Source organism: Vulpes lagopus, chromosome X (assembly GCF_018345385.1).
Source record: "Vulpes lagopus strain Blue_001 chromosome X, ASM1834538v1, whole genome shotgun sequence".
Taxonomy (NCBI): domain Eukaryota; kingdom Metazoa; phylum Chordata; class Mammalia; order Carnivora; family Canidae; genus Vulpes; species Vulpes lagopus.
This window is the reverse complement of record NC_054848.1, coordinates 7,093,521-7,112,508: the sequence shown is the minus strand read 5'-3', so window position 1 is coordinate 7,112,508 and position 18,988 is coordinate 7,093,521. Positions and strand designations below refer to the sequence as shown.

At 45.2% G+C, this 18,988-nt stretch overlaps 1 protein-coding gene across 5 annotated transcripts in view; it reads left to right on the top strand.

Annotated features, from left to right (window-relative positions):
• MID1 (midline 1) overlaps positions 1–18,432 on the top strand; it is a 351,552-nt gene extending 333,120 nt beyond the window's left edge. For all 5 annotated transcript variants that reach the window (XM_041740833.1, XM_041740834.1, XM_041740835.1 and 2 more), the window contains exons 8-10: positions 5,367–5,528; positions 8,909–9,116; positions 14,176–18,432. In XM_041740833.1, the coding sequence (XP_041596767.1) occupies positions 5,367–5,528; positions 8,909–9,116; positions 14,176–14,524 (719 nt within the window). In that variant the 3' untranslated portion in view covers positions 14,525–18,432. The remainder of the gene's footprint in view (positions 1–5,366; positions 5,529–8,908; positions 9,117–14,175) is intronic.
• Positions 18,433–18,988: the final 556 nt, after the last annotated feature.

The following is an 18,988-nucleotide window of genomic DNA, read 5'->3' as shown; positions in this document are numbered from 1 at the left end:
AATAAACTCTTTTTTAAAAAGGCCATTTTTCCCAGGACAGATGGAAATCAGGGAGACTGCAGGTGCTCGTCTGACTGGGGTGCCCTCATGGGCTTGTTAGTCTCTGTAATGCTCATTAAACCAGTATAGTAAAGCCCTGAGGCCTACAGGATGAAGTCGTAACAATGAAAGAATAAATTTAGATAAAAAGGTAATTGAGATGCAAAGATCTTGGCATGAAATTATTTTCTTCTTAACTATTATACATGTCTATCATGGCCAAGAGAGACCTGGATTTGAATCCCCACTTTGGACCTCACTAGCTCTGTAATTTGGGGCAAGTTCTTTAACATCCTCCGAATCTGTTCCCTCATCTGTATAAAGAGGTAACGTTTTAACTTCAGGTGGTTGAGATAATAAGAGTATAAGCCTGAGCCCTGTGCTTGCAAGCACACAGATATTCAAAGTTATTACTCCTATGAAAATATGACTCTGTACTCACCCATCATTGCATTTTTTAAAAAGGCTGATGTTTTGGGTCACATGATAAAGGTCGGTCGTGACATTTGCCAGGATTATCAACATGAGAGTGTTTTACGCAATCTTCATGTGTAAGACCTTCCCTGAACGTTGTTTGTCCATCTGTCGTACCATTCCGAGGAATCTCCTTTGCAGATGCTGTTACATCGAATGACAAGATCTAAGAGTAAAACTGTGGTGAAAATTAGAAGACCGAATACTCCAAAGCTGTCCAGAGCTCCTCGTGCCGCTAGGAATCCTCTCCTGCCTGTAGGTCATGGTGCCTTCACTTGTCACAATAAATTCTGGTTAATTGCCCACAACTGACTTCAGTGAAGGAGAATTAGATAATATCTGTGGAGCTTTTAATCTTATAAAAAGGCTCCCACTAATCAAATTCATATATTCAAATGCAAAATTAATGACACTATTAATTTTTTATTATGCATTTTTTATTAACAGACTTCGGCCCACAGATGTTAATGGATTGCTTATTAATCGATGGATATGTACTTAATTTTTACAAAATTTTTTCATGTTTTTTCCAAAACTACTTTCAGTGCACCGTTTAAAATCCTAAACGGGGCCTTTCCCCAGCAGCCTATTTTTAGTATTAGCAAAAGTCAAAAAATGCACTTCTTCCAGGTCTCCGTGGTGAAGTCGTTATCTGTATTTAATTATTTGTAGTTGTTTTGAAAAGCTTCGTGAAAGTTATTAAACAGACACAATTTTTACAGAGAAGAAGGAAAAGAATGTTCACTTCCGTCCAAGCTGTTAGAAGAGACAAAGGATTTTTGAAGCCGGGGTGCCGCCTCTCTGAAGGGGGGATCCGTGTTGCGTAATGTTTTATACATCATGTTTTACTGCGAGATGACAGTTGCTATACAAGGCTCTGAAATCCCAAATGTAATTAGGATCTTGTAATGAGCGGCATTATGTAGGGAGATGCTTCTGACCCATTGTGAATGAGAACAAAATGTAGAAAATTGAAAAACCCAATTAAGTTTCATTATGAACTAATTATCTTCCCAGTTCCATTGTTGTTTTAATACTTCAAGCCGAATTAGAGAAGGTGGGTGTTGGAATCCCCCCAAAGATGATTGAAAACGAATTTGAAGAAGAGTGAAGTTTCAGTCACGAAGGTTACGTGGGTGTTTCATAAAGAGATGCATAAAACCTGGTCAACGGTCCCGACACAGTGGGGTATCGAGGCAGAGGGGTCTGGCACTTGGCACCATATGCAAGAAGTTATGTGGTGCTGGCGCGAGACCAACCCTCGCAACGCAGTAACGGTGTACTAGTGAGGCGCCCCGCTTACTCCAGCCCCCAGAAGAAAGTGGTCGATGTTGCTTTCTTGGCATTTTTAATCAACTTCTCAATTATTATCCTGGCAATAATAACAGCAGAAAGGTAGGCCTCCACAGAAATAGTGAGCGTTCGCGAAAGCAGATTGTCCCAGTGTAAAGCTATCCAATCAACTTTTACTGCTCCGTAAACGTTTTGTTCTTTTAATATTCGAAGGGAAAAAAAAATTAGCGACCCCTTCAACATAATCAGATAGTCAGGGTCCCTTTTCGGTTTGCAAAAAATGGTTCTGAAACATTAAATCTTTTTTGTTGGGTTAAGGCTTTGGATTATAGGCCAAGTTGCTGTTTGTAGCAATTTCAGACATCTGCTTTATGATGTCGCTGAAAGCATTCCCCCGCCACATTAAGCCCAGCTTTTCGGTTGTACAGTGATGTAAAGTTTATTGAAACATTTTTACATTTGCTTTCTTTGACCACAATAGTCATTTTACTGCAACATATGCAATTAAACAGGAACAGTGTAAACGCAGTGACATTGATAGGGCTCTCATTTGATTCTACTGAATGCTGTTACTGTTTTCGTTCGTGCTTGACTGCTGTTGACAAAGCTCTAGGAACATGAGTGGATTATCCTGGCCAATAGAAAAGCTCACTGTTTTCGCTTTATTACTGTTGTAAGATTATGATTAAATATCTAAAAATTTTTTTTTAATTTTTATTTATTTATGATAGTCACAGAGAGAGAGAGAGAGGCAGAGATACAGGCAGAGGGAGAAGCAGGCTCCATGCACCGGGAGCCTGACGTGGGATTCGATCCCGGGTCTCCAGGATCGCGCCCTGGGCCAAAGGCAGGCGCTAAACCGCTGCGCCACCCAGGGATCCCCATGATTAAATATCTAAAGCGAGTTGCAGGCTTCTTGGGGGCCCAGAGCTCAGAGTTCAAAATGACCCTTCCTTGCTTAACTCAAGATCTATTATTTGGCCGTGGCACTATCCCGAAGCAGTGAGTTTATTACAGCTACGATCAAGGACAGGGTAAGGGGGGAAAGTGTCAGAAGGGCTACGAAGCAAGGAGAATCCCATGTTACCGAACCACTCATAGGTGTTTTCCTGGGTCCTACATGAGTGAGAATCAGAACAGTGAAGAGTTAGGAGAGAATTAGGGGTGGGGGTGGACGGTGGTGCCTCAGTTGTTCCATTGCGTCCCCGGCCCAAGCACGCGTGCGCGCGCGCACACACACACACTCACACACACACACACACAGATTTCAACCGCTTCCGTGGATCTCACATTCTTCCCTTGCTTTATGCTGGCTTTGTCAAATCCAGCGGTGCTCCTGGTGAAGTGACCGCAGGCGGAGACAAAAAGAGGTGACAGGAGACTCACAAGGTCAGACCTGACCTTGCAAGTTTATATACATGTGGGAGTTTATAGATGCATGACTCACTGGAGGGTGTCTTAAAAGCCTCTGCACCCGAGGTACAAATCATAGGGGGGGAAGTTTCACCCTTGACTAAATACTTTTAAGGTTCTTCTCAACGGTGAGACTACCATGGACAATGTTTACCTCAAAAGCTGGAGAAAGTATCTAGTAGGATTCAAAGACAGATGTCATGGGGCTGTGAATAGCTTGGAATGCCATGCAAATATTTGTGGCTTGGTATGGATATGCACATGTGACTTTGCTTCTATAGAAATGTTTTATTAGATTCTCAAAGAGGTGAGACCAAAGAAAGATGAAGGGACTGCTTCTTGGGATTACGGTAAGGTATAAGTTGCCTCCAGATCAAAAGAACGAACCCTTTGACTCGCAAATCCACTGAAAGGGAACGAGTGGGGGGAGTTGGGAGCCCCTCAGGAAGTGGAGGGGCTCAGCCCTCTACCAAGAGCTGGTGAAGGAAACTCACCAGAGTCAGGAAACTTCATGACAGCCAGTCACCAGGGGGCTGGGAAAAGGTTCTCTTGGAGTGCAGATTGATGGGTGGAGAGAGGAGAGTTGGGCCCGATACCAAAGAGATGTTTTCAGCATCAGCCAGCTGCAAAACAAAACGGGCTTCCTTTCCCCTGCAAGTTCTTCCAAGCGTCGTAAATCCTCAGCCTGCCCCCCACCCCACATCCTGCAGAGTGCAGCCCGAGCGAGCGGCAGCGCCGTGCTCTGGGCCCCGCCGAGCCCGGGAGTACAGCTGCTCAGATCCCCGTGCGTGCTTTGCTGAGAGCTCCGCGGGGCCCCGAGCTGCCCGTCGGTGCTGCCGCTCCAGGCTTCTCTTAGGGACGGGACTCCCGAGTCAGTTGGCTACGGCCACCCTCCTGCTGGCACGCAAGCACGCTCCCCTGTCAGAGGTTGGGCCGGTCTCTGCTGGCCTTGCTCCTGCTCCTGCTCCTGCTCCTGCGGTGGCGGGGCTTAGAGCCCTGCCCTGGGCCTCTCATCCTGTGGAGACCACAGACTCTCCGGGGAATGTCCTCCCCGTGGCAGTGGCAGAGGCACGACAGGTCAACAGAAATCCTCCAGGCCTGGAGCACCCAAGTGGCTCAGCGGTTGAATGTCTACCTTCGGCCCAGGGTGTGACCCCCGGGGTCCCAGGATCGAGTCCCGCATCGGGCTTCCCTAAGGGAGCCTGCTTCTCCTTCTGCCTGTGTCTCTGCCTCTGCCTCTGGGTCTCTCATGAATAAATAAATAACATCTTAAAACAAAATCCTGCAGGCCTTGTAATGCCTACTCTTGCAGCTGGCACGTTGCCACTTCAGCCTCATCCCAGCAGCCAAAGCAAATCACAGGGCCAAATCCAAAGCCACGTCATGGGGGACACGTCCCGTCTCTGGAGGGAGTAACTGCAAAGTCACTCAGGCCCGGAGCTGGGCAGGGTGAAGAATTAGAGGCAAAACTGCAATCTACTACATCTACGTTAGTGGAGTCGAACTCTCAGGCAGGATTCAGGCCTCCTCTCACCTGCTGTGAGTCTCAAAATTGATGCGATTCCAATGTAACGATCGCTGTCGCAAGCGTGGGGTGAGGGTGCGGAAAGCGGGGTCAGCGGTGACTTGCTGCTTCCTTCTCCTCGCCACGGCCCCTGAGAACGCAGCAGGCACACGTGCCACGCGCAGGGTACCAGACAGAACCACCTTCGCTGCTCCTATTTTTACCGAACAGAAGCTGCGATATAATCATTTTATTTTTTTAAGATTTTATTTATTTATTCATGAGAACCCAGAGAGAGGGGCAGAGATACAGGCAGAGGGAGAAGCAGGCTCCCTACAGGGGGCCCGATGTGGAACTCAATCCCAGGACCCCAAGACCACGGCCTGGGCCGAAGGCAGATGCTCAACTGCTGAGCCACCCAGGTGCCCTGCGATATAATCATTTTAATTGGCTCTTCCATCCGGAGCACACGATAGGAGTGTATGATGACACATACGGGTTGGCAGGAGACTGTGCCGTCGAGCATCTCCGTGGTCCCCCTCAAGTGCAGAAGCGACAAGGCACTGCACTTGGGGGTCAGATGAGCTCAGCACCTGCAACCTTGAACGCCAAAGCCGCGCGCCGTGTCTGCTTGGCTCCGCAGGTCTGTGTAACTCTGCCGATAGCTGGATGATCGTGCCCAACATCAAGCAGAACCACTACACGGTCCACGGTCTGCAGAGCGGCACCAAGTACATCTTCATCGTCAAGGCCATCAACCAGGCGGGCAGCCGCAGCAGCGAGCCCGGAAAGCTAAAGACAAACAGTAAGTGCCGCGAGCTCAGCAGGCCTGTCACCTCCCTTCCACTCATCTTTGGGCCACGTCTGTCCCCCCCGCTTTCTTTTCCTTTTCTCTGCCTCCGGCGTCAGCCACAGCCCCAAGATGCAAGCAGGGCTCCCCACGGGGTGGCGGAGCTTGCATCGGGAGCCACAACACGCTCGACCCTTAAGGGCCGTGAGTTCATCGACCTCTCTGTGCTTTGGACGCTCGCTTTTAAAATAAATAATCCTGGAGGGGCTTCTCGTGAGAATCAGAACCTCTGTCTGTCTAGCTGTATCTCTGTCTGTGCATCTGCACGTCTCCGTACTTACATACGAAGCCTGACATGTCGTTGGGGCTCTGCAAATGGCAGAGTGTTGCTTCCCATAGCAGACGAGCACATTGAGAACTCTTTTCCTCAGGAAGTCTTTACTACCCCAGGTAAGTGTCTGCGTCTGTGGTTCTCTGCCAGAAGCGATTCCGCCCCCACCCCCCTGCCCAGGGACACTGAGCAAGGCCTGGAGACATTTTTGGTTGTTACAAGTGGGGTGGATGCTACTGGTGTCTAGTGGTTAGAGGGCAGAGATGATGGGAAACATCCCGCACTACACAGGACACAACGAAGAAAGATCTGGCCCGTGCATATGTCTTGCAACACTGTCATCTCCCTCGCTGTCTCTGCCCACATGTGTTTTCTTTTATCCTCTCTTTTCTTTTCTTGACTATTTTTGATCTAGAAATATGTTATAGAACAGGGAATTTCTTTGCATAGGACCTCCCAAGAGAAAGCAAATTGGAGTGTGTCGATAGGGCACCATGTCAGAGGGTTGCCAGCTAGTCAACGGGAACACTTAAGTGCTTTTCCAGAAGAGCCCTCACTTACCCCAGACCCTCGATTTCGGTGGTCAGACAACTTTATTTGACCGCAGACATCCGTGTTTAAGACACATACTCTTAGGCTTTTAAGCGAGTTTGTCCTTCAGCGTTTCTGCTGGCAAAGAAGAAAATGTTTTTAGAGACTAAGGAGGGAACAAATAAGTAAATACATACTCTGAGGTTAATTCGGGAGAATACATCTTTGAGACATCTTATTTGTGCTTCATCGGTTTTACTGAAGATGATGTATTCATTTCATGTAGACAGATAATGTCATCTTCTATTTCTAGATGTGCAATTATTGAACAGATGTTATCGAGTTATACACGAGGAGTTGGCAAACTTTTTCTGCGTTTGTGCCAAATAGTAAATATTTGGGGCTGTGCATGTCAGATGGTCTTGGTCACCATCCACTCTTCCTCGCCTCCGCCACCGCAGTGCAAAAGCAGCCATAGATTACACATCACTGGATGGGCTTGACTGTGTTTCAATAAAACTTTATTGACAAACACAGGCGGTAGGCTGGTTTTGGCCCGCAGCTTCTAGTTTGCCCAACTCCTGTGCACACGATACTACAATGAATTGAGTTCTTCAGTAAAGTAACTGATGAATTTGGCCCCTGAACCAATTTGCCCTCATTGAAGCAAAAGCCTTGAACTTAGAGCACATGATGGTTCATTCGAGAAACACATCTGAGGCACAGGTGGAATTTGCTCACTGAGGATGCAGCGGTTGGGCTGACATGATCCTGCTCCATGTGTGTATGGGTGAGGGTGTGAGTTGAGGTGACACAGGCCACGTCTCACGTCATTATGACGCCAGTCTTTCTGATGGCTATCCCATCCTGCTAGTCCTCACTGGAGGCAGGGTAGCAGCACACGGCCCTCCTTTTCAGCGATGGCTGCCCTTATGGAATTCCTCCCAGCCTGCCCACTAACGTCCACTTGTCTTCACCCACATTCTATCTTCTGCGTTTAACAATTGAAGTGTTTTAAGCAAAACTATCTTCAGATTCTTCTTGCCTCAGTTCATACTTTATCCCTAACAGCTGCTGGTGTGATCATTCCTGGGGACATTTTTGTTTGACAGGACAAGCTGAAATTTAAACTCTAAATTTAAATCCACCAGCTCTTAGGGCCTCTGAGAATGTCCGTGCTCTAATCCACGCTTGAAGCTTTTTCTCAGCTCCCCCTTTAAGCTTTTCTGCGACGTGGACAGAAATCGAAAACGGGTCAGCAGACTATACAGCCCACCAGCCAAATCTGGCTGCCTATTTTTAGAAATAAAGTTTTGTTGGCACCCAGCCACACCCATCCATTCACCTCTTGTCTCTGGCTGCTTCCCGGCTGCAGCATCAGAGTTAAGGAGCCACAGAAGAGACCACATGGCCAGCAGAGCTGAAAATACCTATCTGGCCTCTTACGAGAGAATGTTCTGGCCCCTGATCTACAAGAAAGGATTTGAGAGATGCTGGTGTCATGTTGTATCCAGGTGGTGACTGGAAATCCTCTGGCCTACCCGCACAGGACATAACACAGGTTGCCCCATGCTCTCTGGGTCGGTTTCTCAGCCAGCGTCATGTATCACCCCAGCCAGTTTACCAGACTTTTCCACTCACTGCCTGAGGGTGGGTCTGCCAACTGCACCAGTGGCTGGGGGCTTTGGGCATCATGGCATTTGCATCCTCTTGTCACTCATTTCCTGCCTTTTAACACCCATGTGGTGTCGAATAACAGGCAGTCCTCTAGACCAGTGTTACGTTCTCACAGAAGTAACAGCTACGACAAGATGTTCAGGTGTGACTCTGCCAAGACTTAGAGGTTCAATCTTCAAAACACATATGTCAATGATGAAATAGAGAAGACCTAATTTTATATACATCTATATTTAGAGATATATATAATGTATATGTATAAATATAAATATATATACACATATATATACAGCCAGGAGTAGAAAACCCAGGTGTTGTGATCACATCCCCCCCCCCCCCCGATCTTGTTGTGGGCTGAAAAGTACACATTTTTATAATCATTCTGAGCTCATGAGGGTCATTTTGAGTTTCCAACAGTTTCCAAATAATGTCAAAATCTGAAATCTCGATTTCTTTGGCTTCTGGTCTGAAGTCTACTGAGCATGAAGCACATTTTAAGATGGATTGAATGTGAGAATGGTTGAAAATGAAGTCTTCATTTTCTCCTTCCTTTGGGAAAGCTGTTTAGCCAGTATGTCCCCATGTTGTTTGTGTCCAGTGGGGACCCCCAAAGATGGCTCATACCATATGTCGTAGTTGATCCCTGCCCATGATATCGTGGCATCTTGGGTTGGAGCAGCCCTGATTCCCTGTCTCTGAACTGACAGACTTGGGAGTTCACGAAGGTGGGAACATGTTCGGAAACACTATTTCACTGTGCTTTTAAATTCTAAATTGAAGCTCCATTATCAATCATGCTAAAATAAACAGTGCTTTTTTTCTTCTTCCTCTTTGTGTTCTGTAACCTTGTTCCCAGGCCAGCCATTTAAACTGGACCCCAAATCTGCACATCGAAAGCTGAAGGTGTCCCACGATAACTTAACAGTAGAACGTGATGAGTCATCATCCAAAAAGAGTCACACGCCTGAACGCTTCACCAGCCAAGGGAGCTACGGTGTAGCTGGAAATGTGTTCATTGATAGTGGCCGGCATTACTGGGAAGTGGTCATAAGTGGAAGCACATGGTAGGCAATGATATCTATTGTCCTCCAGTTATAAAAAGGCACATCTCATTGTGTGTTTTGTCAGAGCACTAGTCCGTACCAAAGCCCATCTTGAAGAAAAATACACAGAAAAGCTTTTCCAGTCTGTTGTTGCTTCGGTGATGCTGCATAACAAGCATCCCGAAACTCAGTGGCCTCAAACAGTAGCCATTTATTATTGTGCACTCACTACCCACATCCATGGGTGAGCTGTCAGGGCTAATCTCAGCCGGGCTTTGCTTTAAACCATAGGTTGGATCTAGGTCTGTTCTTTGCCCCTCTTCATCCTCTTCGGACGTGAGGGCTACCCAGGTCATGTCTTTCTCAATGAGCCTGAGAGTGCAAGCGCAACTGTGCAAGGCACATTTCAAGCCTCTGCTTACATCACAGTCTACTACCTTCTGATTGGCCAGAGCCAAAGCCAGTGGTCTAGGGAAGTATATGTCTCCCATGGAAGTGAGAGGAGGGAGTGAATATTTGCAAAACAATCGTCTAATCTTCCATTCAGCCAATAAGAAAAACAGCTTGTTTTAAGTCCATCCATTTTTAAAATTATTATTTACAGCAAGAATTGCAGCTGAGATGATAGGGTCCTGGTGCCTAACAGAGCTAGTCTGCTAACGCTGCTGTTTCACGCCTTCACACACGAGTCAGCCAACCTCAGCCAGTGGGCCAGACCTGGCCCTGTGCCTGTTTTTGTAAATAAAGTGTGATGGGAACACAGCCATGCCCATTCTTTTCCATGTTGTCTGTGGCTGCCTTTGAGCCACACGGCAGAGTTAAGCAGTTAAAACAGAACCCTATGGTCCACAAAGCCAAAAATATTAACTCTCCAGCCCTTTACCAAAAATGTTTGCTGATTGCCACTCTAAAACATTACTCTTCATCATTTAGAGAAAACTAATTTCTGTTGCCTTGTACATTTTGTGCTTCTAGACTGGGCCGATACTGTAAATAGTCCAGAGCTGAGGGGCTGAAGCGGTGATCAGAGGCTGGGAATCATTTCAAAAGGTCTGTTAGATCCGGCGCCGTGCCCTCAGCCCAGCAAGCTCTCTAAAACCCAAGGGTGTCGGTCAGGGTGCCGTGTCTGGGTTGGAATCAGCTAACCCTGCCGAGTTAATCTCACAAAGCTGACCTTGTCTATTCCACAGTCACAAACCACCCCCCTTGCTCCCGCTGGCTGGCTCGCAAACACCTGTTTGCCATTGCTCTTTTATTTTCACTTAACCAGCCCTCATCTAGCACAGCCATGTGCCAGGCACTGGTCTAAGCATTTCACAAATGTCAGCTCACTTGTTCATCTTAACAGCCCCACAGAGGTAGGTGCCAGCATCCACCTTTGCAGCTGAGATGACTGAGGTGCGTGCCCGTTAACACAAGGTCACAAAGCTCAGAGGCGGCAGGGCTAGGGAGGCTGCACGCAGGGTGCAAGCTCTGACCCAGGGCTTCGCAAACATTTTTGTAAAGGGCTAGAGAGCCAGTGTTACTGGTTTTGCAGGCCAGATGATTTTTATCCCAACTACTCAACTCTCCTGTTGTAGTGAGAAAGCAGCCACAGACCGTATGTCTGTGAATGGGCATGGCGGTGCACAAATAAAATTTCATTTATAAAAATAAACAGAGGGCCAAACTCGACCCGTGGGTTATAGTTTGCCAATCTCTGCTCTGAACCACCATGCTTTTTTTCGAAACAGTATAATTACTTTTTAGGGCTTACAGTGGGATACTTGACGAGCGACAGCTTAATGCTAGAAACACTTCGAAAACTGCATAACCTGAAATGATGAGTATTATAGCAGTGTTATGTTTGAGGTAAGGGTGGTGAAACACTTATTGTGTCTTAGGTCCCTTACAGTGTTGGTACAAGTCAACTGAAATCTAAGAAGTGAAATCATAAGCTTGGGTGTCTCCTTTCTCCCCAAAACGGCACCTTCATTGGCCTTTCTTCTCTTGTGATCCTCACAATTCTCTTTGCCCAGAACATTTTCCTGTTCCAACATCCTGCCAGAGGATGGAGGACAAATCCTTCCGCCCCACTCGGCTCTGGGCCAGACTGGCATTTGCAGTTTTTAGCTGCGCTGGGGCAAGATAAAAGCCCGAAGGAAAATACAATGAATTTTTGCAGGTGCAAAGCAGCAAACATTTCTAGTTAATTAACGTGCTGTATTAATCTGGGATAGGATCCAGTGTCTAAATAATTACACCTCCATTAATAATTATTTATGATAAACGATACCCGATCATTATGACCTCATTCCCATTGATGAATGGTTCGGGAAATTCCACCGGACCCGTTCAGTTATATAAACACAGATCGGCATTACCTTGGAAACACCCTCCAGATGTCAAGACCAACTCGGGGCGGGGGTTCATTCTAAAATTAATTGCCACCCTTTGAATCTTTACAAACCGGATCGTGTCAGTTTCAGAAAAAGTCTCCTGTAGAAAGTAGTTTAACATTTCCTGGGAGGTGTTTGAGAGGAAAGGGTGACCCGTGTGATCAAGTGCTTATGGCACCTTGGTCCGCACCAGCTAGGGACACATAGATTTTCTCATGAAATATGGTCCTGACTTTCAATTAACATGTATGCTATGATCCCTGCAATGGGGCATGTTAACATGGCTCTGAGAAACATAATTTTTATATTTTCTGAATTCTCCAAGTCTCACTGCGTAACTTAATGGAACATTACCTTCTGCCTTCACCTTTCAAACCCAATGGAAATATGTACATAGTTTTACAGATTAATGATAACATAATGGTATTTTCCTTTGCTTAATGGACTATACACGTAGTTATTTTCTTGCTCTCTAATGCTGTTAATGCGCACTTGGTGTTTCATGAAATGGTGTTAACTAAACCTGGGTTCATGCAAAGATGACTGGGCCAGAAGTCAAGGAGGAGGGGGTGAGATTCCGGACTCCGCTCCTAATTGTAACCTTCTCTGTGTTCTCCCATTTGCTAAATGAAGTCAGTCATACCTGCCACAGCTATTTCAGAGCAGGCTCGGTTACGGTTCAAATGGGAAGTAAACATCAGAGTCCTTTGATGCAAAATCAAAACGACGTGCAGCAACAAGAAGGAAACAATACAGACATGGCTATTTTGTGATGCACATGCAAGTTCCAAATTATCTTAAAAAATGGAAATCGTGTCTGCGGGGCGTAGAGAACTTAGCTGGGGCACATAATCAAAACATAAACCTTCCCAAAGTGTCTCGGTGAGATAGGCTTCAGTAGAAAAACACATCAGGCTAGGAACTCAAGGAAGAAGGGAGCCAGGGCCTTGCCGGAACCCTGGAAGGCTGAGTGCACAAGTCAGGGAGCCTGCTGCTGCAGCCCAAGAATCCATGGTGACCTCTGTGTGCCAGAAAGTCACCCCCGGCCCTAAGCCAGGGACCCCAGAGTTTTCCAAAACTCCTGCAAACCCCACCTCTGCCTTCTGCCGTCTGGAGAAGAGTGTTTCCCCACCTCTTAGAACTTCTGGACCTTATGCAAAGCCATCACAATGGAAAGGGATTCTGGGAAATGCAGCCCCACGATGGTCCCCGTGATGCAGAGAGGATTGGCAAGAAGGAAGAGAGGAGGCCAAGTTGATGGCACCCTGGGCTAGTCCCCTAGGCTGAACCGATGATCAATTCCATCCTCTTTAAATTTAGTGATAAGTTCTTTTCATTCTAGTGATTTAGTTCTTTTCATTTTTTTAACACATCACTCTTAAAGTGATTGTATTTTATTTAAGTCCAACATGCAATTTAAAAAAAAAATGTCATTTCATCAAAGACCAGTGAAGTGTTTTTTCTCTCTGCACTATTGGTAAGGTACTGTGTGTCAGTGTCCACCTAGACTGGCTTCTGCCATAACATATTAAAGGTTGAGTTCTGAATCATCTAGTCTACAAGTGTTACAGAGGCATATCCCAGCAGGGTAAAAAGAGACGAAGGAGCTTAGAACACTGTCGAAAGAATCCTTAACCTTTTTGGGCAGTTGAGAGTACACTGAGGATAACCAGGATGTCCATCTCTCAAAGACTTCCAGAATTAAAAACATGTAGTAGGAAATATAATCAGAGGGGTTCTCGGCAAGGATGAATCACATGCTTTCCGGTGAGGGAAGGGATTTGAGAGTGTTAAGTCTATGGCCTTTTGAGTTATCCAAGGTTCAAATTCTGATTCCGGTACTTATTCATAATGTGGCATGGGGCAAAGACAATAAAACAGCAGTTACCGAAGATTCCTTGTCAGGCCTTGTGCCCCAGATTTTACACGTATTCTTTCTTTCACTCCTCAAAATCGCCCTCAGAGATGGAGATTGTCCACTGTCCCTGTGCCGTAGATCAGGAAACCAACTAGGAGAAGACAAGGAACTTACCCCGTAAATGAAAACCGTTCTCCGCGCTTACCCCATTGCAAAGTGTACTCAAAGTCATGGAAAGTGACGGACACGGTGTCAGTTGAAAAATTAAAAGTAGGTCAAAAGGAGAAGCCTAGGGTTGTGCTGTCCAATATGGTAGTCCTGGGCCACGTGCAGTTAATTTGAATCACATAATTTAATTAAAATTAACTGATTTTAAAGTCTGGTTCCTCAAGCCTGGCAGCCACAGTTCAGGTGCCGAGTAGCCACATGTGGCTTGTGGCTACCACATTGAATGGAGCAAAACGTTTCACTTGCTGCAGAAACTTCTGTTGGACAGTGCTAGAGAATTCATTGTGTGGGTCTGGAGAATTCATTGCATGGGTCTTCGATGAGTGTTAAAAAAAAAAAAAAAAGGCAGTGAGACACAAAGTTCAAATTCTCTTGTAATACTGGAACTAAAAACAGGAATATGAGTAAATACAGTGGCCCATTGCCGCGCACTGTATTTTTGGGAGGGAAGACAATGAGGACCACCTGTGTCAGGGTCTTTGCCAAGCTTTCACTGAAGAATGAGCGGGGCCAACAGAAAAATCATATTTTCGTGGCCCCTGAAAACTGTAGAAAGGACGTAGCGTACGTGTGCAACACGCCTCATTATTTTGTCATCACTGTTATGTTTGCGCAGGTATGCCATCGGCCTTGCTTACAAGTCAGCCCCGAAGCACGAGTGGATTGGGAAGAACTCTGCTTCCTGGGCGCTGTGCCGCTGTCACAATAACTGGGTAGTGAGACACAACAGCAAGGAGACCCCCATCGAGCCGGCCCCCCACCTCCGGCGCGTCGGCATCCTGCTGGACTATGATAATGGCTCCATCGCCTTCTACGACGCTTTGAACTCCATCCACCTCTACACCTTCGACATCACATTCTCGCAGCCTGTGTGCCCCACGTTCACGGTGTGGAACAAGTGCTTGACCATTATAACTGGCCTCCCCATCCCAGACCATCTGGACTGCACAGAGCAGCTGCCGTGAGCACCTGGCCACGCGGGCGGGGCTACTTTCTGGGGAATAAAAAGGGTCGTGGCCACCATTTCAGGGACAGAGAAAGCACAGGCTTCCAGAGCGTGATTAAATGTCGCCAGAAAGTGTCCAGAAATCGGCTAGGATAGGACTCAAAGTAGGCGATCCTCCCCTCTTACTGCCCTTTGTATTAAGTACACACTTTAATAATTTCTTCAAATTTTTCTTGTATTTACAGGAAAGTTTATAGAGTATTTATGAAATGAAAACATAACCGGAATTACAACTCTTAGAAATTATTTGGTTTTGCACATTAAGAGGCCCAGAGGTTTACCAGCCCTTTACGACAACCTTTGTGTCATCACAGTCTGTGGGCTTGAGAAAACAGTCTTTTGTAGTTTCGTATGCTTCTTCACCTTCTCACAGCATCGTATCTCATACTGATCCCATGGTAGGTCCTGTCGCCTCGACGCTGCATAACAGAATATGCAATTACCCTAAAAATTAAAAAAAAAATAGTTTTGAACCTAGTAGGGCAGTAAACGGGCTTTCTTACTGTGGTTTATTTTGAAGTGTTTTAACTGATGTCAAAACCGTCTTGGATCAACTAGACCGGAGAGCAAGAGGGAGACCAGAAAGAATTAACTTGGGAGCTTGGAATCCGCCATGGCCCAATCTTTAATCACCCTCCGATGGCTGGTGGGGTCATGTTGGAAAGAAAGGTTCCGAAGCCTTTGGCCATGCATGACCTCCCCTTTCCCAGGATTCGGGATTCTGGGAGAACGTTAAAAATGAGCTTGCAATTAAAAATAGTCACTTGGAATTCTACTGATTATTCAAAACGTCAGAGGCCGATTTGTCTTTGATCAGAAGTAGCGTTCTGTTTCATGACAGAAACCTATTTCATTCTTCCTTTTACTAGTTTCTGTAGGCCTGTGACATTGCTCTGCTACATTTAATAGCTGTCCTATCTCTCTCTCCCCCAAATCATTTTTCTTTGGTTGCTGGGGCTGAGGAAATAAACATTTTCTGGTACAAATGGCAGCACCACTTTGGATTGACTTTGCTCTCCAGGACATCAACACATGGCCCTGACTGTCTCTACCACGTCCAAATATAACTCACCTGAAAACACTTAGTATTTATGAGTTGCTAATGACAAGGGACGTTGCATAAAGTACTATTTACTAGTATACGTGCCTCAAAAGTTATAAACAGACTTTTATTAAACAATCTTGAAAGATGTAGAAGTCCCTCTGTATTCTAGTATAGTTCACTATAGAGTTGTAAGACAAAAACAAAACAAAACAAAACAAAAAAAGAACAAAACAAAACAAAACCAAAAAAAAAAAATCAAATTCACTATTCCCACGCTGGAACCTGCTAACAGAACCTGCTAATAGGATGTTAAGTGGGATTCTGGGCATGCTGATCCGGTAGGATGGAATGGTCCATGAAGTAAGGCTTTCTTAAGCAGTCCTTGGACTTGGACCAGGAATGCGGCATTGGTTCTACCTTGACGAAAGGCGTGATGTCTCTAAGTCATTTCATTTGCTAAAAATATTTATCTGAGCTACTGCTTTGGCCATTTTGACTGAACAGACTGGTGGATGTAGGCATTGTTTTTAGCAATTTTGTTTTTAACCTAATCAACCAATAGTCTCCCTAAAATCCGTCCATAGACCCGCTGTTTGAGCATCGTGCTACATGAGCACGAGCCTGGACTTCATGGGCTGCGTCATGGGCGCTTCTGTCCTCCTCAGCGGCAGACGCTCTCCTTTTTCTTAACAGATAGAGTTTATATATTTACTATATTATTTATACCCAGATGAATATTTTGATAGCTACTTAGGACAATTTCACATTGAAAAGATGGACACCTGAATGGAAAAAAAAGCTAATCATTCTCTGGAAACTTAATGGTTGTTTTTTGGTTTTTGGTTGTTGTTGTTGTTGTTGTTTTTGTTTTTTTTTTTTTTTTTTACAGCATAAAAACAATGTGTATTTGCCTTCCCTGAACAAACTGAAAGGGTTGTAATTTTTACATACTGTTTTTGGTAGCTGGATAACGGATATTTTAATGCACTTTGTACACTAACAGGTTTTAAATAAAAGGGTCTAAAGCTCAGCTTCTGAGTTTTTAAAATCATGGTCGCCAGGTACCAGTAAACGCTACAGTTTGCCTTACGATGTTAATGTAAAGCATTTACGAGGACAATATTTCCATGAATATAATGTTTTTCAATATAAAGAAGTTACTACTCAAATTTTCGCTGCAAGCCATTTAGTTTATGTTTCGGCTATTTTTATAAGGACGAGAGGGATTATGTTATAATTTGGTTGTGGAAGTCTCACTCTTTGCTAACTTAAAAACCTTGTGGATAGTAGCGGTTACTATTTCCATGTTGTCATATTTACAGGAAAGTATGTATATGGTGAAAGGCCACAGTGTTTACTTTCATTACTGTAATGATGTAGAAAAGATTTCCGTGTGAATTTTTTTTTGAAAGTCTAAAAAATATACGCTATAAACATTTGCTGCAGTACAATTCTTTAAGTGGACTGGGGTCATTGTATTTTGTTTTTGAGGTCCTTTCTTCACAGGAAGCATTGTGACACAGGGAAGAAAGAGATGGCAGTGCCAATCACCTTAATACAGCACCAAGCCTGCCGGGTCTGATGTCGTGGGTGTGCGAACAGGTGCTGTCACCATCTTGAAATTCTTGATAATTTTTGAATGGGAGGCCTGGATCTTCATCTGGCGCTGGGCCTCAAAAATTATATAGCCAGTCCTCATAACAGAACTCAGAAACATGGTACCTCTCTTCCTGGTGGATACAAATGAAGAAACCTGGATCCAATGTCAAAAGTGGCTGGCCGTATAATTCAAGTAGGAATCTAAATGGATTAAGAGAAGGATGAGCGTGGGTGAAGATTTTCTTTCCAGCTTGAAAAAAAAAAAAAGACTTCAAAAACTGACTGCAATAGTGTTGATGACTTCAGCTGGAGAAGAGGATATGGCCTGATGATGAATGGGCAGTTTGTCACGGTACTGAGATATTGACCCTAAACTTCCCAAGGAACTGAACCGGCGCTGTCCGGTGAACGGGGGATTCCGTTTCGGCTCCAGGCACATATACGGTGCCTGAAGAGACACACACATGTATGCTCGCATACCTGTGCTTTTGGTGTTGGGAAGTTGATGATTTGGTGTACCCTTCAAAATGTTTAAAAAGGAAACAAAGACCACGATGTTGGGAGCAGGAGGATGTTTTTGAAATTGTGTTTCTCAGCAAGGGGGCGATTCGGCAATGTCTGGGGTCATTTTTGGTTGTCCCAACTTGGGAGAGGGTGCTATTGGCATCTCGTGGGTAAAGACCAGAGATGTTGCTCAACATCCATCCAGTGCACCGCACAGCCCCCTACAATCAAGAATGATCCGGGCAAAATATCAGTGGTGCCGCAGGGGAGAAGCTTGCTCTTTGGGTTCTTTAAAGCAAAATGCTCACAAATATGTTTTACTGTTCCTGTAATCAATTCAATGCCTGATATATCAAAAAGAAAAGAAAAGGGGAAACTTCACTGCAAAACCTTCACTGCGGTGGCTCTTTCACTTAAAAAAAAATATATATATATATATATATATATATATATATATATATATATATATAAAACAAAACCATTATAAAAATCTGGAATCTGAAAGGCAGTCCAAGCCTGTATAAATGGGAATGCGGGATCGGTGTCACGAAGATCTGGATGTGATTTGCTTAGTTTGGAAATGCAAAGTAGGCCACTCCTTTGACCTGAACCAATTCAGCCCCTGGTACTTGCCTCACACTGCCACACCCTCGGCCCAGACTGTTCTCGCCATTGCTGTTGCTTTCTGGTTTAAAATAAAGTCATTTTTGTGGTTCCAAGGCCTTCTGTCGCGCCTGTCTCTGTTGCCTTGTCATCACTGTGTGTTTTCGCACTCACTGTTGCCACAAATATTTATTCCACTTCTGTTGGGTTTTTTTGAACTATTTTGCAACATATAATGTTTCCTTTTATTTCTGGAACTCCGACCCACCATCCTGCCTCTCTCCATTCGAAATAGTGACTACGCCTCAGAATGGTCCCTAGGAAATTTAATTTTTTTAAGATTTTATTTTTTCACGAGAGACACAGAGAGAGGCAGAGACATAGGCAGAGGGAGAAGCAGGTTCACTGCAGGGAGCCCAATGCGGGACTTGATCCCAGGACTCCGGGATCACGACCTGAGCCAAAGGCAGACACTCAACCACCGAGCCACCCAAGAGCCCCATCCCTGGGAAATTTAAAAAACACAATAAAGAAAACCTATACGGGAGGGGAGATCCGGAACAAGAATGGCTTGATTTTCTAGATGCAGTGGAGGAGGTGAGGACATGGGTGATTGGGGCAGAGCGGTGAGGCTCTTCACAGTGGGGGCTGCAACAAGCCCAGTGGGTGGCC